The following is a 22,643-nucleotide window of genomic DNA, read 5'->3' on the forward strand; positions in this document are numbered from 1 at the left end:
TATTGAAATTGTTAGAAAATTTGATTTCGTATGTATATAGTTGTTAAAAAATGAGTACAAAAAGAACATGAACAAAAAAGAGATTAAGGGTTCTTTGATTGTCAATTTTGTATATAGTAGAATACTTATGTACATAGACATTTGTATTATTATATAACCACAAGTTGAATTGTTGATCTGTGAATACAATTATATTTGAATACATAAGTACTCTGTCAAATTTAAAATTTTGATTAAGGAATTCAAGTATAGTTGGATACATCAATACAATATTGTTAGCCTTTTCAAAAATTTTATTTACAAGAATACTTATACAGTTTGATACCTACAAATTGTATATTTTTTTGCTCATGTGTCTAATGTATTCATACTTATACAGTTTTATGCCCACAAATTGTATCTTTATTGCTCGTTTGTCTAATGTATTCATATTTTTGCTTAACAATAGTGTTGAAATGTATCCATATTTATATACATAGATACTTGTATTGTTTTATAAGCACAAGTTGAAATGTTGATTTGCGAATACAGCTATATCTAGATAGATTAGTACTATATCCAAGATAAAAAGTTGATTAGGGAATACAAGTATAGTTGTATCCAACGTATTCATTTTTGTGTTTAACAACAACGTATTCATTGTATTCTATATTGGTGTATTCATTTTTTGTTTAACAACTAGTGTATCTTTTGCCATGTAGTTCACCTAATTCAAAATCGAAATACTTAACCTTCATTCACAAATTCAACAATTTGCTTACATACAATAACTTGAATTAACAAAAAAAAAATTATTAATACCTTCATGACGCCAGAATAAGAATTATGGAGACAACAAGAAAATTGAGTATGATGTATCACATTTTTTGTTAAACTGATAAAGAATATGATATGATATGTCTTTAAATGAGTAATTTTCAGTTATAAAGTTAATTATGGGAAGTTGCTCATTGTATGGACTTAATGTAAGGATAGTGGGTTATATTTAGAGTCAATTCCTTTTTTAGTTTGTTGTACTTAAAGATGTATTAATGTATAAATAAAAAAATAAAAAACTATACAAAAATACAGCAAAAAAGTGATATAAATTGTAGTCATTTATTGTAAATAGCATACTTATAGCTATTGATATTCGTTAACCCTATAAATATAGTTATTTTTGTAAGTTGCTCAATTTATTTTTTGAAGTATTTGGTGTATAAGAACTTGATGCATGTTTGGTTCATGTGATAAAAGGTGAAGATGCATCAAAACGAATGATTATCAAAACTTATTTTCGAATGTACGATAAAAGAAATCATATTAGATGATTCCCCACCTCGTCATTTCTTTGTATGCATGAAGGTTATCATCACCATCCCATTGAAGATGGTTTATGTCACTTAACATAAATGATGAATATCAAAATGTTCTATTTAAAATGTCTTATTTTATCTTGTTTAGTTCGTAATATCCTTCTTCATAGTTATTTTGTTCGTATCCAGGGGCGGATTTAAGAAAGCTTATGGGGTATCACGTGACATTACTTCCTCAAAAAAATTTGCTAAATATATATACGATTAAAAAGGAAAAACAAATAAAAGGGATCTATACCGCAAGGTGACACTCCTTAAACAAAAGTTGTGTGAAACTTCAAAACTAGGTTATTTGGATTCATTTAAAAAGGAAAAAGCTCAATAAAAAAAAGTTATAAATATTTATTTTTAAAAAGGTATAGTACTATATATATTTTGTTTTTCATTTTTAAAGATAACACGATAAAAAATTATACGTGTGTCACCGTACATTCTCTCTGTCTTTTCCGTTTGCATGCATCTTTAAAAAATATTAGCATTCATAATCGCTACGGTCTACATTATTTATAAGTTTTTTTTCTCTAATTAGTTTTAAGAATTGAATGACATCTTAATTAGAGAACATTTTCGAAACAATTTTTAAAGAACAAACATATAAAACAAGAGAACACAAGTTATTTTAGGATGAAAAATGGCTAATATTAAAAGAACAAATAGCTATAAAATTGAAGGATCAAAGTAGAAAAGTTATCGCCGGACTTGCAACACGGAGCACCAAATAGGGCAAAATCCGACGCAGTGATTAGTCTCCGTAGTGTTCTCCAATGGACGAAATTGCCCAGTACTATCAATACCCCTATTATCAAACTCCGCCACCACCACCAGTCCCTCCGCCGCCGCCGCCTGGCACCACACTTCACGCGCTGCCGCCGGTGGTGGTCCAACCACTTCCTATTCCGCAATACCATCACCCCCACCATCCATCCGCCCCCCTTCTTTATCCTCAGGATTCGCACGGCGATGTTCGAACTCTCTTCATTGCTGGGCTCCCTGAAGATGTCAAGCCTCGAGAAATTTACAACCTCTTTCGAGAATTCGCAGGCTATGAATCTTCTCATCTCCGTAGCCAAACTTCTAGTAATTCTCAGGTATTTACATTTATTGGCGCAAACTAATGCGAATGCTTTTTAAGTGTCATACACATTTAACTGGGCTCAATTAGAGCGAATTGGATATAGAGGATTTATACTTTATAAACAATCCCAGATAGTTAGGTATTTAGTGTGAATAGAGCGGAAGGGATGCATAAGATTTATCCTATATAACCCATCACTTTTGCAGTGTATGATTATATAGTATTGGTTAACTCCAAGCACAATTCAGTTGTCTATGAGAAAAAGAGAGAAAAAAATATCCATGGAAGAGCTTCAGGGTTGTATTTCCTGGTGGAAATTCTGCTTTTGGAGTTCGATTCACATAGTTTTAGGAAACATAGATGAGCCTTCAGTGCAGTGTTTTGGACGTCGAAAGGCGACAAGAGTCTCCTCGCCACAAGGGTCTGCCTCGCCTTGGCGAGGCAAGCGGGTGAGACGCTCGCCTTTTTAAAGTGCGGCGCCAATTAATACCATACAATTAAAATATTTAATTGCATATATCAATAATCAAAATCTCAATAGTAATAACATATTAGCAAATATTTCAATTCAAAAACTGAAAATAGATAGTACATACAAAAGTCTAGAAAGTGAATTAGAAAAAAACAGAACAAAAGTCAAAACAGTGAGAAAGAAAACAGAGGTAGAAGTAAGTCTGAAGAAGGAGGAAAATGAAATCTAAAGAAGAAATCATAAGAAGGAAAGAAGAAATACGTATTGGTTAGACTTTGGAGTCGCCGGAAAAGTTTGGTTGGTCTCCGCATAAGTCTAGTTGAGTCAACTGGTTGGAGTCGCAGTCTAAGAGTGCAACCATGCAAATTTGGAAAGAAAATCCTAAAATTACCTTTAACTTTTAAAACCCTAAATTGGTCACCTTTTTTTAACCAAAAGCTAATAGGCGATGAAGGGTCGCCTCACCTCGCCTCTTGCCATTGGCGACGAGGCGATCACCTTTCACAACAGTGCTTTAGTGATTGCAAAATCTAGGTGTATTCACATAGCCCATAGAAACCTAGAATTCTCGAAAGTACAGCTAAAGTTCCAAATTTAGACTACTTGTAGAGATATTGAAGAATATCGGGTATGGCATTCAGTTTGCATAGGTGGAGGTAAAACTAGATAGGTGCTTCTGTGAACCCGACCAGCAAAGATGCTAGTTTTCTCATAGGATAAAATTCCTTCAACTAATACATTATCTGTTTACCTTACGATTATAAGTGCTATTGCTAGTATTATTGGCTATGGCTTTGCAAGCTTTAATCTTTGTTGGACACTGCAGCAAAAGGGTTTCTCGTAACCACATTTTCTGGTTATAAAATGTTATTGGATCTACAGTTAACTTCTTTCAGTTGTTTCACACTATCGTCTTTGCTCTTCTCATATATAAGTCTGACACAACTGTTGTCTGATGCATTGTTTGGTTTCTGTCAGCCATTTGCTTTTGCCGTCTTTGCAGATCAGCATTCAGCACTTATGGCAATGTATGAACTGAATGTAAGGCCCTTTTCTGATATTTGAATAAATGATTGCTTCCTTCCTAGTCCAATGTCCATGGTTTGGATAATTGTGTAACCATATAGGGCCACTAGTTTACTTTTTGTCTTTTAGAAAAAAAGTACAAAGATCCTTTTAAATTTCAGTTTACCTAATGTGAGTAAACCTTACACAATTTGGAGTACTAGACATTATGTTTGGACATCATACTAAAGAAGGGTGAGCATTCTAATGAGGATTGCACATTACCTTATACAAAAGATGAACACACGCTTAAGAGAAGAAAGATGACTATAGTTGTCTTTTGCTTCTTATAGTGGATGCTTAGTAATAATGTAGTGGCTGTGGACTATCCAAACTTGAAAGGAGAATGGCTTGAAGAATGTTGAAGATGGAATCTTTGCCCTGATCTCAAAATTGAATGAAGTTTAGCCTGAGAGGGATGGCATCTAATGTCATCTTATTTTGCACTTGACAAGTATTACTCTATGTTTTAGAGAGCTAGTTCTCTTCTGTTAGATGTGTAAGTTGACCTGCCTGAAACATGAAGAAAGCTGAAAAGAATGAGGGTTAGTGCATAGTTCTAATCCCTTTTTTGTGTCAGTTTTTTGCGTTGGACATATATAGGCACAGATTTCTTCCTTCATTCACAGTATTTGGTCATGAATTTGTTAATTAACAAATAGATTATGATGTTAGGAAGGAGTCTAATTGCTTTGCTTCCAAATGTGTCCAGGGAATGGTTTTTGACTTTGAGAAAGATTCCAAATTGTACATTGAGCTTGCTAAATCAAATTCAAAGTCTAAGAGGTTACGGCCAGGTCTGTTGCGAGTGAATTTCATTTGTTGGTTAAATTATTGGAATTAATTCTACTCAGGCCGTCACAAATTTGTTTGATTTAAACCACAGATGATGGAAGGCCAGTATCAGAGAAGAGGATTAAAGGTTCTGCTGCTATTTCTAGAGACAGTGGTACTGGTATAATATCTGCCTCTATAGCATTTTACACTCTCTTCCTTTGAATTTGTACATGCATGAAAATCTGCAAGTTTGTAGGCCATCATGTCATCTACATACGAACCAATTTGCTTTAGAGATGTTTTTTTTGCCGGTCACATTTTAACTAATTTGATGTTATTTAAGGATGTAACTGCTTGTCAGTCACTGCAAAGCACTTTATCTAAATGCTCACTTTGCACATGTTTTGCACGCTTGGGCACTAGCAGGTTTTGGCAGCATTCACATGCCTGGAATGGGTAATTCTGCTTACAACACAATTGGTTATCCACCTACACAAAGGTCATCTGCACTACTTAAGCACACTTTTGTTACTCAATTGATTCCTTCTGACTAAGAATGCTCCAAGTACTTGTACTTCTAGCTGGAAGGTCGAGAGCCAAATAGAAATAGTTTCTGTATTCCCTGTTCCGTGAAGTTAGGGTATTGAATCTTAGTATTGTATGGATCTTGTGTATGATCTCTATTCCAAATTGTAATTTTCTTTTTGTTTGGTGATTCAGTCAGGGAAAGTTTGATGGTAGAGTTGGGAATCAAGCTGCCTCTAAAACGGTAAGGTGTCTGATACATGGTCCATCGCTTGTTCTTCTGAATGTGCCAGTCTAAATCGCTGATAATTTGGTTGGTTGTTCTGTTAGTTCGATCTATAATTTCAGCATGTATTTGGAAAATATCTTTGCCGACTTTTAAGGCATTTTTCTTTGAAATCTAATTTTTTATGGCTCTGGTTAGTTACATATCAGGTGACAAGCTTGTATTTGAAGTCCTAGTTGAATCCTATGATTGATAAACTAATCAACAAGTGTAAACTGGAGGTGTTGTACGATTAGTTAATCTGTATGGGCCTTTGATATGTAGGTTTTGCTCGTGCTTTTAAATGATTGTTGATGTCATGAAGTGCATCATAGTTATGATTCATAACATTAAGATCGAAGCACTTTCTACAGCTTTCCAAATTTTTTTCTGGTAGAAGTGCAAACATTGCATCTTCTTCTAAAAATTCAGCATTTTAAATTGTCTCCCAGTCTTCGATTCCGAAGTTTCTTCTTTGGTAATGTAATGATCACTCATGACCTTAAATTTAACAGGCAGCTGAGCCATGTCCAACACTCTTCATTGCTAATCTGGGCCAAAGTTGTACTGAGCAAGAACTGATTCAAGTATTTTCAAGGTTTTGATTAGATTGCTTTTTAGTTCTAACGACTAAAGCACTTGGTATACTGGATGGTTATGTGCTTTCTTGACATTTTCAGATTTCGGGGGTTTTTAAAGTTGAAGATGCAGAGTACGTATGGAGCTCCTGTTGCATTTGTCGACTTTCAGGTAAAGTTAACTCTCCTCTTCTGAAGTGGCAGTTGCTCAACTCATTCGCACACGTCTTCTGCACGTCCTTTATCTTTTTATCTTTTTTTTTTGTTGATAATGATAAGATGTCTTTTATTTTTTTAAGTGCATCTTCATCCCTAAACCAACACCATTTTCTTTCTATTCTTCTGATTCATTACCCCCTTTTTCTTTCTTCTCTTTTGATTCAGTACCCCCTTTTTCATTGAGCTAAATCCTTTGCCAGTTAACAAGGATTTAGGAGTCGTTTGGTTTGAATTCAAGTTATGACGGGATTAGTTATGATGGGATAAGTTATGTTGAGAATATTTTTTATTGAGTGTTTGGTGTGTTGTATTCAAAATAATAGGCTTTGCATAAATTTAAAGAACAATTTATTTGTTTATAAAAATACCCTTCATGAATGTGAAAAGTGATGTATAAAAAAGGTTTTAAAGGATATTTTTTGTCATTTACTTATTTTATCCCGGGATAAGTTATCCCGGGATTACTATACCACCCAAGGGGAGGGATAACTTATCCTGGTACTAATTATTAATCCCGGGATAAGTTATCCCGGACATGCCAACCAAACAACAAATTAAATGACACTACAATTTAATCCCATGACTATTTTGTGTAATCCTTCACACCAAACGGCACCTTAGTACATGTTCTGTCCTGCAGTCTCAGCAATCTTAATTTGGAGGTTCATATGCATCTCCTAGTTACATTCTTCAAGAAAACATTAAGCACAGGACAACTGTTGCATTTTCATTTAAGTAATTGTTTGATTGCAAGAACGTCCTACCCTAGATTTCACCTATCTGCTATCTTGATAAAGTTGTCTTTCCCTTGCGAAGAAATTTAGTGCTTCTAACTCCCTATACAACCCTTACCGTGCCCAATAGAAGGGGTTGGTGGGGAAGGTGCCAATGGGTACAACTATTGGAAGCAGTAACTATTATCTTTATTGTGTTTGTCTTCTTTTGGTCTGCTACATCAAGGTCTAAATAATCAGCTGCATATCAAGTTCAAATACTCGAATAAATAGAGGTCGAATTTGAAATTAATATGTACAAGCCATATTTCCAGGACACTGCCAGCTCAACCGAGGCATTGAGTCATCTTCAAGGGACCATTCTACACTCTTCGTCTGGAGAGGGCATGCGACTGGAGTATCCTTTCATCAATTCTTTTGGTTTCTCTGAACCCCAACCCTTTATTCTCTTTGATTTTTTTCTGCTTTTGCATTATAATTTTCCTTGACGACATATTTAGATATGCAAAATCACGGATGGGATTGCGAAGTAAGAAATCAAGGTAAATGCTTTGGGACTACAACAAAGACCCAGTCGAGCAACGACATTAACAAATAACTATGTATCATTTGCTTGGTTGTGTACTGAGAATGGGTTAAATTATTACGTTCTTGTTCACATGTAATGTTTTCTTTATTTATTTATTTTCATTCGTTTGGAGGTCGATACTGCGAAATACACATTTTTCTTTTGTCAAAGTTTCTTCTTCAATATGTGAAAGTTACTTATTCTTTTCCCTTTGCTGCGGTCTGTCCCCTTTCTCTATTGTCTCATCAACTAGGGAGCATTTGTCATTTGCACCTAACTATATTTATACTATATAGTTTGAGTTGTCTCAAGAAGTTAATTCTTTTCCAAAATGTGATATCTTCTAGTAATAGAAAAAAAATTATTAAATCAAAGTCCCCAGTACAGTTTATTCTCTGTCTTATTAGTTTACATCACAGGAGTCAAAATATTACTCCAAATGCTCCTCACAAATATTTATAGTAGTTTTTTTTCTAAATTGTCATGTCAGTCCTACTGCCCACGTGGTTTGGCTAGTAGTAGGTCAAAATATTAAATGTTAAAGCGGCGGTTATGAACACAAATAGCCTTCAATTATTATTTTATTAATTTGATGAGCATTTTGAATAAGCAGTGAATTAGATTGTTAAAAATTAGGGCATTAGTAAATTAGATGCATGGAATATTTCATGATGGCCTCCATCTGTAACTCTTCTTATGAAATATTCCTATTATTACTTCAATAATTTTCTTGTTTAGCGAAGAATGGTCTATATCTTAATTTAATAACTCTTTAGTTTAAATATTTTATATTGCATGTTTAAGATAATAAAATTATACATATTTTTAATTATTATTTTTTCACTTAAATTTCGTACTCAATCGAAGTAAAAGAAACATCTCATTAACTTGAGTTGGAAAAAAATGTTTTCGCACTCATTGCGGTGACTAGTTTCAAAGGCACACGACCAAATACAACTAACCCATCAATCATTGCTCATGCATGTCCAAATCCTTTAGTATCAATACTTATCATCTTTTGACTTGTAGGCAGGAGGACAAAACATTAAAGTCAAATTGTCACACATAATACTTTTCTTTCAAATTGCCACACTAAAAGAGTAGTCACAGAGTTAGATTTTGAAGCTTATACATTTAAATTTTTTTGAACCTTTCACGTTCGAAATTAATAATTTGAATAGATTTCTTAAAAAATAAAATAGTTCAAATAAAATTCCTGAATTTAATTAAATCCGTATCTAGAAGGCTAAATTCGCCCCTTACTTTAGCTGTCAATTTTGGGTTGCTTTATTTGATAGCACTACACCTTTTAATTCTGTGAGCGTGCTTGTATTGACCATTCTTTGTTTTACCTAATTAATCCTTAGTTAGGTGGATCATATGTTGTGTTGATCATATTATATAAACTGAGAGTGTCAATTTATGAAAATGCTCCAATTTTTGTTTGATTTAATTACTACTCTTATTTTTGCTCGTGATTACACAGTATTTTTCAAATTTAATTATATGTATTTGCATAAAACTTTCGAACGGAAAAAACAATTCTAAGAAGACGTGGGGCTGTTGCCTGTTGGAGCTAGATAATGAGACATTCACTTCAAAACAAAACAGTGTAATACAGATAAAATAAATCACCAAATCCTAGCAGAGGCGGTAATAAAATATTAGTGATATTTTTCAGTATTTAATTAAGTCCATCATTAGCCTTTTAGAACAATTCTGAAAAATACATATACAATTTGGAAGATAAAATCCGCTTATATTAATGAAAGGTAACAAATATGATGAGAGTTACGTGTAAACGGATACTCTGTTATTAGAAATACAGAGTAAATGGAAGTTGGATTATATCCCAAAGTTCCGTTCTCACTAGATTAGAGTTGGATTCATGACTTTAGCACGTGCAAATATCACTAATGTCATTATTGGTTTGTGACCATAGGTGTAAATTTTTTAATATATATTACTGTATACAAACATATTTTATTTTGAGTTTAATTTTATATATATATATATATATATATATATATATATCATTAGTATGAATAGTCTTTTATATTAACAGATTTTCAATTCCATACCTCTAGGCAAACATTTTATAAAATAAAATATATATTTATAACTTTAAAAATATATTATGATCGTGTAAAATTGTCTGATAGTGGACCCGGGGGGGGGGGGGGGGGGGGAGCAATAGAGATTAATAGAGAAGAGAAAATGTTCTTCTCCCTAGATAGCTTCCCTGCGCTCTAAAGTAGGGTGACCACTAATATAGTGTGTTTTAACTATATATATCTAATGATATAATACTATACGAAGAATTAAGGTTTTTTAATCACTGTAAAAAGATCATAATTTTTTAAAGAAAATGTACGTGACCTAAAAAATCAGTTGTCCCCTACTATACTAAAAAGAGAAATTAAAAATGTTTTAAGTTAATAACAATAAGAGATTGTTATGGGGGTGATAACGGTCCAAGAATTGTTATATTTGTGATTAATAATGAAGTGATAATTATTATATAGAAATTTGCTTAATTTAAAAGTATTTTTTTTTGGTCTTTATTAGTAGTTTCAATCTTATGTTGTCAAATTCATATTTCAATTATTTAAATCTCTTTTTTACTTGATTTCTTTTTTATGCATAATATATTTTCTTAAGGTGATGATTTTTCAGAAACAACTTATCTACCTGCACAAATAAGGGCAGATGTAGGAGGGGCAAAGATGTACACTTGAAACCCCGCTCAAACAAAAAGCTACACTATATATATATATATATATATAAGATGTTTTATTTTTATATTTTTGTGTATGTATAAAAACTTCAAATTCTGTAAACGAGGCTGACTTAGTGTTTGTGGCCTGAGGGTATCGAAATACACTTCAAGATTTCAAATTCAAATCTCAAGCTCGACAGAACAGTGTATACTGTACCACTCTTTCATCCAAATTTAAAAAAAAATTTAGACAACCAACCAAATACTCCGTTAATCTGTGGAGAAATAATGTATCATTTTATATCATCTTAACTTATAAAACCAATTTAAAAAGAACAAGTGTTATATATTATGGGGCATATACTTGGACCATATGGATAGATATAGTAGAAAATAGAAGAGAAAGTACAACAAGTAGCAATACTTTTCCCCTGGAACCAAATGGGAGACAGAGTGGGTAGTACACCCATGATTCAGCTTTCAAGCATAGGAATCTCCGACCACACCAATAAGGCGCCAAAATTATGTGTGTAAGGGCAACATTGTCATTCCGTCAAAAATCGTTATTGCTTTTACAGGGGTATTTTTGTAACTCCAACTCACACCATTATCTATTCCAACCCACCTACCACCGACCTAACTCTCCCACCACAGCTCTTTAATTCCCTAAAAACATAAATTCCTATTCCTACGATAATCATTAATAACTAAAATACTATCAATTTCTAATACTAACAGTTTATCTAGTGGAAATTTATAATATTAGGATTGAAAGTGTGCAATGTTTACTATCTAAGCAACTTTGTCTTATTAATTTTTTAATATATATATAGTATTGAGGCAAATATTATTGGGTTTCCGAAAATCCCCACCTTATCCTTGAATCTGCCCCTAGTGTCCTTAAAAGGATAGCGACAATAAATTTCCATGGGATTAAAAAAAAAAGAATTTCATTGAATTATTGTAATCATCTTTAATTATTTATATATAGTTTAGAAAATCCCATTTCTGTGTCGTCACCACTGAACCAAATGACAACTGCTTTTCCATTATTGAATTCCCTCTAAATTTCCCTTAGCTCACATAATACGCCATCTCCCATCATTAGAACAGCCAAATTTGATTCCAAAAACAAAGAGGAAATCCAAGAGAGATAAAAAAGAAGAAGAGGATATTTACACCTACATCTCTAGCTATATAGCCTATAGGTGAAAATTTGTGAGGATTTTGGGGAGCTTTTAACATGGCGGATGGCCAACCACCACCATATCTTATGAGGTACGAGCAGCTAAGCTTTTGTTGAATAAACAAAAGGGCCAATTGAAAAAATTATACTATCCAGCAGGTTACTGGTATTATTATTATTATTATTGATTGTGTCGGTGCTTTCAACATATTTCATTTTTCATTTTTTTTTGAGGAGTCTTTTATTAGAGTTAATAATTTTAAAAAATGCTTTTAAGAAAATCAACGTAGAGTAGCCACAACCGCTACCACAATAACCTTTTCTTCATTCACTACCAGCTTTTGCCTTTTCATGGGTATTCTTTCTCTCTCTGTTATTCCTCCCAGTTTATTAGCTCTAGATTACAGGGAAACAAAAATTTTGTAATTTAGTCCCTGTAATTTCGCATAATTATTATACAGTCAGAGAAAGATGGAGATAGGTGGTGGGGGTCAAAGTGGAGTTGCTGCAAGTTCAGGGGTTTGTTGTGGTGGGAAGAGAAAGAACGAAAGGCCGTACAAAGGGATTCGTATGAGGAAGTGGGGAAAATGGGTTGCAGAAATTAGAGAACCCAACAAGCGTTCGAGGATCTGGTTGGGTTCGTATTCAACGCCGGTGGCGGCGGCGCGGGCTTATGATACGGCGGTGTATTATCTAAGAGGGCCTTCGGCCCGATTGAATTTTCCTGAGTTGTTAGTTGGTGATGGTGGGCTTAATGATTTGTCTGCTGCTTCAATTCGTAAAAAAGCCATAGAAGTTGGTGCTCAAGTTGATGCTGTACAGAACTCGCTTGCAACCCATCATAACCATACAGAAGAAAAGGTGCACTGTGAGACGGCAAGCCCTTCAGAATTGAAGCCTTGTTGGTTTCAAGAGAAGCCCGATTTAAACTTGAAGCCCGAACCCGAAGATCCAGAAGTGGATTACTGGTAATACTACTATTTAGTTACTATCGATATTACCAATAATAGTATTAGTAGTATCTGTGCTCTTTTTGTTGGTTGGGGTAAGAGGAAGTGCTTTGGTAAGAATACAAGCGCCGCTCCAGGTTGTGTCGACGACTCCTAGCTTGGTAGCCTAGGATTGTTATATTCTTTTAAAAAAAAAACTATTACCTCTTTCTTTAATTTTACTTTATCTTTAAGAACAAATTATCAGCTGAGCAGTTTTGATGTTGTAAGATGTAAAGGGGATTTGTGTTATTATTTTGTCTATCGCAATTCTGTTTGTACTTTGCTTGGTTGGGGTCTTTTAGTGGTGGGGGAAATAAATGTTAGTGTGAATGATGGATTATGCATATTGGTCATGTTGAAGACTAACCAATTGTTTATTATTTGGAGAAAAATGATTGAGTGAGGAGAGCGTGTGTGGCGGCGACAGAAAAGGGAATTGGGCGTTCAATTGTTACTATTTGTAGTCTAATTTTTTTTTTGTAGTGGTTGATAGCATGACCAGTGGATGAGGAAAAGATTTTTTTATGAATTTCAGAAGTGGGGATGTATGTCTTAGGCTTAAGAGATTGAAACTTTATGTTTTGAGCATCGATTCGATTCAAGGATAGATTTGATCACTAGACTCGAATTTAACTTTTGGATTGATTTTGATACCTAATCTGATAGATAGATACTGTGATTGCATTAGTACAAGGAGACGGTAAGGGTCGTTTGGTACAGTGGTGAGATGTACCTTAAGGATTAACCATCTTTATTTTTTATATGGTACAACTATGAACTAACCTTAACATTTGAGTATGGAAATTATTTTGAAATTAACTAATATTCTAAATTAACTATAATTAAATTAATTTCAAATTTATTTTGAAATTATTATCTTTATCCGACACCAAAAAGGCCCAAAGAATAGACCAGTGGATTCAAGTGGGAAACTGCCGCGGCCACTTGGAAAGGGCCGCCTAAAGGGTGAGGATGAGGGAACAACACTGTCCCTACAATGGCTTGAGTGTGGTGCAAGTGGGTAGTGTGTGATTTTGTGTTTTGCTAACTCTGAACAAAAATGTAGACTAATTTATGCCTACTTCAATTATTTTGTCATATATGTATTTTCTTTTACCTCACATAAATATCGAGTTAACTAGATATTTTTGTTCAATAATATTTAGATAGTATTTTGCAGCTAGTTGTTGTAGCAGGGACGGCTCATGTTCATTATTTAGAACTTTTCAATGAAGGAGGTTTTATTGAAGTCATTGTATGTGGTTCCGCCTATGTTCATGATTTGGGGTTTTCAACTAACAAACTTATATTCATAACTTATATTCATAGATACATTCAATTTTGGGTAATTTTATTTTTTTTTAAAAAAAAAACTAAAGAAATGATTCTTATAACTTTTTTAACATAGAACACAATTCACCATGAAAAGGATATGAGCACCCAAAGACATGATTAAATGGTCAATGAAGTGAGTTGAATATCGTAAAGTCTCAGATTCAAATCTCATCAGAGACAAAAATACGAGGTGATTTCTTCCTCTCGAACCATTATAGTTACTAACTATAAAATACTGTTTTGGTAGGAGGCAATAGATATCCCATGAAATCAATTGAGGTGTCGATAAATTGGTTAGGACACCACGATTACAAAAGGAGAAGCATAGAAGTATACGATGACATGCTCCATTTTTAAAAAAAAAATAGGTCAACTAAATAAAAATAATAATATCTCAAATTAAAACAAGAGTGTACCTTATTACAATACCATAATTCTCCTGTACCGTAATCCTCACAACTCACAAATGTTGATGACGAGACTACGGGCCACCAGCCATTCCCACTTGCCTGCCATAGTCTCTCTTCTGTTTACAGAGATTAGCTCCATTGTCAATTCAGAACGGTCACATATGCACTCGCAATGGAAACTTATTTATGTAACATCTTTTTATCCTGGCACTAGATGTTCACTTGACTTGTCTATGTATGATTACCAGTGACAAATTCGAGTTTATTCGATCAAATCTAAATCTAATTACTAAGTAAATTTGACAAGGTATCCCCTATCCCATAACAATTTTAGTAAAATAAGGTCAAATATTCAAAAACATTTAAAAATAATTTTAGTAAAATAAGGTCAAATATTCAAAAACATTTAAAAATAAAATACTGCAATCAGCATGGATTGTGTAGGGACTAAGGAACAGTAATAAGTCTTTTTTCTGAATTGACCAGATATAACGAATTACATGCAAAAATAGCGTTAGAAATCAATGGAATGTGTCCACAGCTCCTTCGAGCACCATGTGCCTACCCCTTTAACCTAGAAGAAAAATCATCATCGACTGCTACTGTGGACAATAAATTGAGGATAAGGATTTTATCCGGTGTAAATGGAGAGACTTGGATTCTCTACCTCCTATTAGTCTCCCTATTTACAAAAGTAGTACTCGAAAAAAGAGGCAATTGATCAAATGTGAAATGTGAATAGAAATGCTTTCACATTGAGACTAGTGAGCTCATATTCTACCTGTCAAACTGAATTAAAAAAATAAACTATCACTGTCAACATGTGGAAACGCCCTGTTTCCAAAAGACAGTCCAGTCACTAGCCACTAGGGCCCCAAATAGCAAAACTAATATTGTGCCATTTCTGTCAACACGACCTGTTGAAAATCTTCCATGGGGCTGTTCTTTTATGTTTTTTTTTTTCACACATAAGGTTACCCAACCACCTCAGCATTTATAGGGAGTCGTTTTGTAGTTCAACAACCAAAGACAGAAATGCAGCCCATTCAGAGATGGGCTCCACACAAAAATCAGTAAATGAATGAAGACAAATACAATTCATAACAAAATCCACCCGAAAGACCGTTCAATCAAAGAGCAAAGTTCCAGTCAAGATAGGTGCCTACTATTTAATGTTTTTGAAGGTTCACATAAAATGTTTCCCACCTGCACTAAATATCTGGGTTTTTTTTTCTCTGTTTCAAACCTCTGAAGAGTTTTGACTCGAACACTTTGCTTTTTGCATGTAGCCTTTGAACAGTATTATCTATTAGAATGAACTCTGCAATGTCTTAAAAGGCCAAGTTTCACTATTCTCCTACAAGGTTGCTAATTTACACGAATATATCCTAGTCTGACACAGTATGTTCGAGAACTGCAGTTTATAAAAAATTAAGCTGACTGCCTTGACCACCAGATCCTGTGGAAGAAGGGGCAAACTGTGTTACTTGTTTTTTACGGTTAACTTGTATTGGTACATGTCAATCTTCCATTTCTGTTGCCCGCTTTATTTGAAGGGCGGCCCTTACAACGTTCCCTCTTGTTATTATTCCCACCTTCATTAAACAATGGCCGATCGATTAGAAAACCATAGGGTAGCAAAGAAGCTGTACACAAAGAAAACTTTATAAACTTACCAGCTTACCCTTACCATCTACCACAGGAAGCCGACGATATTTTGTTTTGAGTAAAAGTCTGACAGTGAAAGAAAGAAGGTGCATGAGCAAGTCTTGGCGGACTCATTCAATAAAAAGCAAGAAAAGCATTACTTGGGTTCAAGTAAAATAACAATTAAAAAATGACAGCACCTTGCTGCATCCTCAAGATTGGTAGATTCACGAACTACTAAAGGAGCAGGTGTCATCAGATCACCAACCACTTTCCCTTTGGTCTTGCCAAGCAACTTTTGAACCTCATTGAATGTCTGCAATTATTATTCAGAATGTGCCACATCTTGATTAGCTTTGAGGTGCGATGTGATACTGTTAAAATGATACATAATCAAGTGAATTTTCACTGTTCTTCCTCACATCAAAAAGATGACAAGCGTTCCCAGCCAACCACCCCATTTATTAATATCATTCCAAGGATGCCATAAGGCCTAAAAATTGCCAATGTATGGATGTGAAGGTTGTCTGTCTTTCGGAAGGACCTGTATTGGTCCAGGTCACAAACACCTAAATAGGGTAAAGTTGACATAATGTAATAGCTTAGTAACCAGGAGCATCCATATGGAAGATCAGTGTGCAAGGATGAATTTGAAGTCCTCAAGTATTCTCGAGGTTGGAATAGGAATACTTGAAGAAGTAAGGCACTCCTGTGAGGCAAAGTTTTTAGTGAAATGACCAACTTCTGAAGTTGATGATCAAGAACTCTCTTAGAATCCCCTTTCCCTGAGTCGATTAACTGAAGATCTGGCTTTAAGTAGCTTTTGCAATAAGTCTTCACCAGGTCAGTCACTAAAGTCTGTGCTACGGCGAAATCCCCAATACAATTAACTGATTTCTTTTTTTTGGGGGGAAGGGGAACAAGGGGCATCAACAGTTCTCATGTGAGTATCAACCTTTCACCACAGAAATCAATTCAGTAGTCTTCTATGCAGAAATCAAGATATTTTTGTACTTCAGAAAAATAATCAGAATTTTGTAAAATTTTGGATTTCATGTTGAAAAGGAAAATATGTATGGATGGCAGTGTAAACAATTTCTACAAAAATATAAAATAAAGAGTACAGCAAAGGCATTAAAATTTTCTTACTTTCCAGTTGCTGTCTACTTCAGGAAATATGCCTGCATCAGCTGTTCCTGTACCTAAAAGAAGTATTTGAACAAGTGACACTTCAGGATTTTACTAAATTAGTTTAAATGACATAGAAAGGGGAATACGGAGACAGTGGAGGACTATCAAACTCGCCACAAAACAAAATGAAAAGGAAAGAAAAAAAAAGTTCCACTCAAATCTATCAAGATTCAAGAACACCAGCTTGTTAGCAGCTCAATTTGCATCTCTGATCCGATAATTCTAATTTAGATCATTACTCAATTAATGGGATAAGAAATTCAATCTTTGAGCAATCCAACCGGACTCAATAATTTAGGTGACTGTATTTTGTAACTGTTACTATTCCTTTATGCTCTACAGCCATGGCATCAAGTCGTTGATGACCGTGGATATCAATTACTTACCTCTTGCATAAATAAACTAGTTCCCCATATATAAATAAATAAAATCTAGGCTGCAAGAATGAATTTTTTCAGGCAATTCCACTTTCACATGACCAAAATCCGAGGAAGTAAATTTACAAAAGACTAAAAGTAATCCTTCTTTCCTTCGAGCATTGCCTGAGATTACGATTCCATGTGGGTGTAGTACTGACATGAATTATTTCCATGACAGAGCAAATAGTACTTCGGTTATAGTTTTGAAAAGGTCCCAAACAGAGAAGCACAGTAAGGGATTAGGGAAATCTTAATTTATTTTGCACTTTATAGCCATAACATAGCTGCTGAACATATGGAAAGAAAGGCACAATAACAACTTTGGCTATAGATGAAAAGGTCCAAGGCACAATAAGGAATTAGGAAAACCATAACTTATTTTAAACTCATAACCAGAAAGAAAGGCTAAAATGATAACAGCATTTTAAACATTCTTTCTGTTAATTACCAAGCGAGTCAAATCTAAAAAGCAACTGCAAAAATGATTTGGAATTTGTTCCTCTTTGATGGACATTCTAAATTCAAAGTCACAAATTAATAACATAGTCAAGGTATAACAAATTTCACAAAGATAGGTCGATCTAACTAGAGAGACATGTTATTGTTACATGTTCACCAAGGAAAAAAAGGAGAAAGAGAGATGCACTTTACTCATCTCAAACATAAGCTTTCCTGGACTATGAAGGCAAATTTTTTTTGAAGATTTTGGATCCCCAAACCTTAAAATCTGAACATCTTCTACAGCCTATAGGCGAATGTAGTGGATTGTATCCCATTTCTCCATTTGGCAGTCCAAAGTAAACAAAGCAGTTACATGCCAAACATGTTCAAGGTTCGAACGAAAACAGACCAGAAAAAGGATATTGGCCAAAGACCAATAGAATTTATTGTGTCTACACATTAAGTAATTGTAGCATCACCATGAAGAAAATTTACCTGATACAGAGTCGAGTGCTAATAGATCATAGTCAGAAACAAGACCAACCTGAACAAAAAATAGGTTCTGAGTTTTGATTGTTTTAATGAGACAAAAAAAATATTACTCTTAGAACATCTCTGAACTGAATATCTGGAATCTAATCTATAGAGATGGTCATACCTTTCGCATTACAATATTGCATTTTTCAATTATATCGTAATATTTCAAAAACAATACCCATATTAAAATTTTTCCACATGTTAGGTACCAAATAAAAAGACCACCCCATGAAATATTCAAATTACCAAAAGTGGACGGTAGCTTATAAGCTAGAGAAGAAACTCCTATTGGTGTGCCATCAAAATATATCAAGTAATAAGCTGTCAAAAAAAAAGTTCTACAAACACCTTTTGCCGGAAGATATTACTATTATTCACTTTACCAATGTTGAAAAAACAGATTCCTATTTATCTGCCATCGAATGAGTAGAAGTGATAAGGGGAAACAAAAGAATTAAACAATTCTGTTGCCAAAAAGATATATTAGCATTAGTCTTTACTTACCTTCTTTGTCATTGCTTAGTGTTATAAGAAAAAGAGGTTTGAAGCATGATTTTTCATAAATATAAACCAGATAAAGAACATGAGATTGCAAACAAAATCAGAAGATTAGAACATCTCCTAAGTAAAGCCTTGGGTACGCTAATTAATTGGAGGGCAGCTATAACAGATCTACAAATTATGGCTTAAAGTATTTTTGTCTAACATATCAAGAACAGCACGTACCCAAAGTGTGAAAACTAAAGCACATGAAGTAAGAGCTTATTGATTAGAATATGATGCAAATTAAAATCTATCCTAATGGTTATGTCCAATCGCATGCTTGCCAACTACTACTCTAAAAGTTCCAAAGCAGTTATAGGATGATCTGTTTTCGGCATTTGAAGTGCCCCCATCACTGTAAATAACCAGCTTACCTGTCTAATAAACAAATGTTATATACAGTCTAATAGTAATCTATATGGCTTGATGTGCCGAATTTATCTTCTGAGTTAAACAAACTGCAGTTTGCACAAGGTAGACACCAAAGATGTTACGGATTCCTAATGCTCAGCTATGACGATACTAATTCAACTTTAATGATAAATTAGCTTTAGGTATGCAGTTTAACAGATGCTCGGAAGAACTACATAAGCAGGAAACTGAGTCATATGATAAAAGGGTACTTATAATCAATAAAGCGGGAACTACAATGACTTTAGCTGGTAACATTGCAAATCAGAACTTACTAGTTTCCAGTTATCATCAATCACAGGGAAACCAGTGATCCTGTGTTCCACTAGAGCTTCCAATGCTGTTGCAGATACAATCATTAATCAGAAATTAACTTCATGTAGATAAATTAACGATGAAACTTAAGTACAAAATTACCTTCATCTACGGATGTTGTGGGCTTTACCACATGTAACTCCTCTTTCCTGGTCATGAAATCACCTACCGTATACACACCATTTCTGGGCTGCCACAAGAAGAAAAGCTTATGATTTGGTGGACATTTTTGGAAAAGGAACTTCTTAATGCAGGTGAAAAAATGCATTTACAGTTCCCAATTGTGAACAAAGGGATTTGAAAAGAGACAGATCAAATCAAACAACAACTTGTGAGCTAGATATTCACATTAGGAGCATAACTATATAGTAGTCCCTTTGTCCCAAAATTTTAATCCAGGTCTTCTCCAAGTGTCGAGTAACAGGAAATCTCTCCAAAAGACATTTAAAATGTAATATGTAGTCATATTGAAATAGAACTGTGATTTCTAACGTCTTCTGTGTAGTTCCTAATTATCTAATTTTATTTTCTAAATACCTATCAGTGAACGCAACAGCAACAAAGTTACATGTATTCATTTATCTATGAAACATCCACATCCAGTTGTGTAGCAAAAAAGTTGTGCATTTAGTGAGATGCAATCAACTGGGAAAAGAAGGGTCGTTGTAATTTTAAACAAAAGAAGTACTACAATACAATTTACTTGCCTTTTCTGTCACTTTATTTTTTCAAAAAGCATGAGTGACTGTTAAAAATTATGGAAGACTTGATATATGAGAATAAGAATTCTGTTCCACCTATGCCGAAGGTAAATATGTAGCCGAAGTTTATTACTCCGTAATACTAATGATCAACAGAATTCAGGTTCACTTGTCAGTATTTATTGACACATCACTATCTTAATATATGTGTATATAAAATCTTAACTAGCACATAATTCAATAAGTTCTTTATCATTTCAGTATGAATTTAGTTTTAGAGCTAACAAAATTTGTCAATATACAAAAGGAAAGCATGAGATAGTCCCTACTCCCAACAGATGAGTTTTCAATGTAATCCAACAAACTTCCACTGTTGTGCTAAGTAGTAAGCTGAAGAGATCAATTGGTAACTATTGAAAATATCGCAACAGGTCACTTTACAACTCACAAATCTCAGAGTACTTAATCCTTTTTAGATAACTCGACTGAAACCGAATACTCTTCCTCTCCTCACAGTGCATCATTTATAGCAGATTTGCGTGTTAGCAGAACCAAAAAGATTTTACAACTTATGTGTACACTTTATCCTTCCGGAAATTCAATATCCTACAACAATTTGTATGTGCTGGTGAATATATACCAAATTATTACTAAAATATAAGCACAAACAGAGAATAGAGTTGATTAAACTAAAGGAAGTTAAGCTAAGAGCTCAATCAAGTGAGTAAAAGTGGATAAGGAAGCAAACCGGTACAGAATTGGCCGTCAAAGTGTTGGCTGAAGCAAGGCGAAAGGTGTCTCGAGAGTACGAAAGACGTAGAGGAAGGTAAAATTTAGTGGAAGCAGCAAGTTTGTGGCCGGATAGAGATAAGAGCAAGCAAGGCAGCTGACGGTGGAATGCGGCGGATGTGCGGTGGAGACAGATTCCAGACGGTGATATAGATGCCATCGACGGGAGAGAAGAAGAAGATAATAACGAACAGAGAGAATAGTGGAAGTGAAGATATTATTATAGCAGTAATGGCTTCGACGGAAATTGCGATGCCAGTTCTCCACTAGGCAGAAGGGGATGGCCTCGTCAGTTAGTTATTTTTTGGGCTTCTCGAGGCATATAAAATTGAACTTTTCGAAATTGGTTCTCTCGGAGAATGATATTTTCATTATACTCTCACAAGTTTGTTAAATTACATAGGGCACATATTGTTGAAATTGGATATTTTCAACTTGTTAATTCAGACCTCAGATTAATACACACTAACAAAATTGGCCCTTAGTTCATTTTAAGTTGCTGATTGACTACTTAAATTGTTCCTAATTTGCCTATTTAGCAGATTATCCTGTATTTAGTAATTAACTTTTTATTCTCTTTCTGGTTAGACATTTATGTTTTCATCACCATCTACCAGCCTTGTTTTGTCATATTTGGACTTGTTTTAGCTAGCGTTCGATCATAGATTTCCAAATATTATTCGGGTGAAATTTCACCATGTGTTTGGTCATAGTATTCAGAAAACATATTTCACATTTTTTAGAAATATCATTTATATCCATAAGTTTTAAAAACTAATCATAGATTTGTATTACATAGCAAAATAGAAATGTCGGCGTAACAAGACTCATGACTTTCGAAACAAGTCAATTGGATCTTCATTGCAGCAAATAACAAGTAGTGTCCATGACACTAGAGCAATGTGATAGTTCGGAGCGAGTGCAACAAGCATCATTCCACACAGTGAAGTAGACGAAGCATATAACTTTGTTACCCTGAGCCGATTGTTCATCATTCATGAATAACCATATCATCACTTTCATATTCACTGAATGTTTCATCATTGCTTTGGTGTTCGCGTAAAAAATTATGTAATACTGCGCAAACAATTACTATAGAGGGTGTTTTTGTAAAAGATAAAAGTTTAGTGTAAAATTTGAATTTTAAAAGCTCCCAATAATGAGATTTGGCTCAAATACTAGTTTTTTCTAGTATTTGGAAATTTGGATTATTTGTCAAATATTGACAAATTGTATGAACAAACACTATTTGCTAAATAAAATACCCCAAATTTTATTTGGGAAAATCTATGGCCAAACAGTTCTTTATTGTTTCTATATTTGATTTTAGCGTTCTAGGCCCTTTCAATGGGATCCGCTAATTGGGGAGGATTA

At 34.1% G+C, this 22,643-nt stretch overlaps 3 protein-coding genes across 7 annotated transcripts; 2 read left to right on the plus strand and 1 right to left on the minus strand.

Moving 5' to 3' along the window:
• The first annotated feature begins 1,990 nt into the window (after positions 1–1,990).
• Positions 1,991–7,620, plus strand: LOC125822866 (uncharacterized). 4 transcript variants are annotated; one of them, XM_049502325.1, is made up of 10 exons: positions 1,991–2,443; positions 3,881–3,943; positions 4,680–4,764; positions 4,854–4,922; positions 5,171–5,243; positions 5,465–5,513; positions 6,050–6,132; positions 6,215–6,284; positions 7,380–7,462; positions 7,566–7,620. In XM_049502325.1, the coding sequence occupies exons 1-10, from the start codon at positions 2,120–2,122 to the stop codon at positions 7,609–7,611; spliced, it is 945 nt and encodes a 314-aa protein (XP_049358282.1). In that variant the 5' UTR covers positions 1,991–2,119; the 3' UTR covers positions 7,612–7,620. The 4 variants fall into 4 exon arrangements, with proteins under 4 accessions (XP_049358282.1, XP_049358281.1, XP_049358283.1 ...); XM_049502324.1 differs by having other exon boundaries at positions 2,003–2,443; positions 5,168–5,243; XM_049502326.1 differs by lacking the exon at positions 3,881–3,943 and having other exon boundaries at positions 2,085–2,443; positions 5,168–5,243.
• Positions 7,621–11,566: 3,946 nt separating this feature from the next.
• On the plus strand, positions 11,567–12,808 carry LOC125822876 (ethylene-responsive transcription factor RAP2-10-like). The gene is made up of 2 exons (XM_049502344.1): positions 11,567–11,630; positions 12,004–12,808. The coding sequence occupies exon 2, from the start codon at positions 12,010–12,012 to the stop codon at positions 12,508–12,510; it is 501 nt and encodes a 166-aa protein (XP_049358301.1). The 5' UTR covers positions 11,567–11,630; positions 12,004–12,009; the 3' UTR covers positions 12,511–12,808.
• Positions 12,809–15,563: 2,755 nt separating this feature from the next.
• On the minus strand, positions 15,564–21,569 carry LOC125822869 (CBS domain-containing protein CBSX1, chloroplastic-like). Of its 2 annotated transcripts, none has more exons than XM_049502334.1 (8): positions 21,235–21,569; positions 19,882–19,969; positions 19,740–19,804; positions 18,469–18,517; positions 17,072–17,124; positions 16,123–16,238; positions 15,952–16,009; positions 15,564–15,870 (listed from the first exon to the last, which is right to left on the minus strand). In XM_049502334.1, the coding sequence occupies exons 1-8, from the start codon at positions 21,427–21,429 to the stop codon at positions 15,796–15,798; spliced, it is 699 nt and encodes a 232-aa protein (XP_049358291.1). In that variant the 5' UTR covers positions 21,430–21,569; the 3' UTR covers positions 15,564–15,795. The 2 variants fall into 2 exon arrangements, with proteins under 2 accessions (XP_049358291.1, XP_049358290.1); XM_049502333.1 differs by having other exon boundaries at positions 21,229–21,569.
• Between the last annotated feature and the right edge of the window lie 1,074 nt (positions 21,570–22,643).

This window comes from Solanum verrucosum, unplaced genomic scaffold (assembly GCF_900185275.1).
Source record: "Solanum verrucosum unplaced genomic scaffold, falcon-dt-bn FXZP01000103.1, whole genome shotgun sequence".
Lineage (NCBI taxonomy): Eukaryota > Viridiplantae > Streptophyta > Magnoliopsida > Solanales > Solanaceae > Solanum > Solanum verrucosum.

Coding starts and splice junctions, on each gene's coding strand:
- LOC125822866 (XM_049502324.1), top strand. CDS start 2,120: ATGGACGAAATTGCCCAGTACTATCAATACCCCTATTATCAAACTCCG. Junction 3,944..4,679: donor TGGCAATGTATGAACTGAAT/GTAAGGCCCTTT, acceptor AAATGTGTCCAG/GGAATGGTTTTTGACTTTGA. Junction 6,285..7,379: donor TTGCATTTGTCGACTTTCAG/GTAAAGTTAACT, acceptor CCATATTTCCAG/GACACTGCCAGCTCAACCGA.
- LOC125822876 (XM_049502344.1), top strand. CDS start 12,010: ATGGAGATAGGTGGTGGGGGTCAAAGTGGAGTTGCTGCAAGTTCAGGG.
- LOC125822869 (XM_049502333.1), bottom strand. CDS start 21,429: ATGGCATCTATATCACCGTCTGGAATCTGTCTCCACCGCACATCCGCC. Junction 19,970..21,228: donor TGACGGCCAATTCTGTACCG/GTTTGCTTCCTT, acceptor TTCTTGTGGCAG/CCCAGAAATGGTGTGTATAC. Junction 17,125..18,468: donor AGCACTCGACTCTGTATCAG/GTAAATTTTCTT, acceptor TACTTCTTTTAG/GTACAGGAACAGCTGATGCA.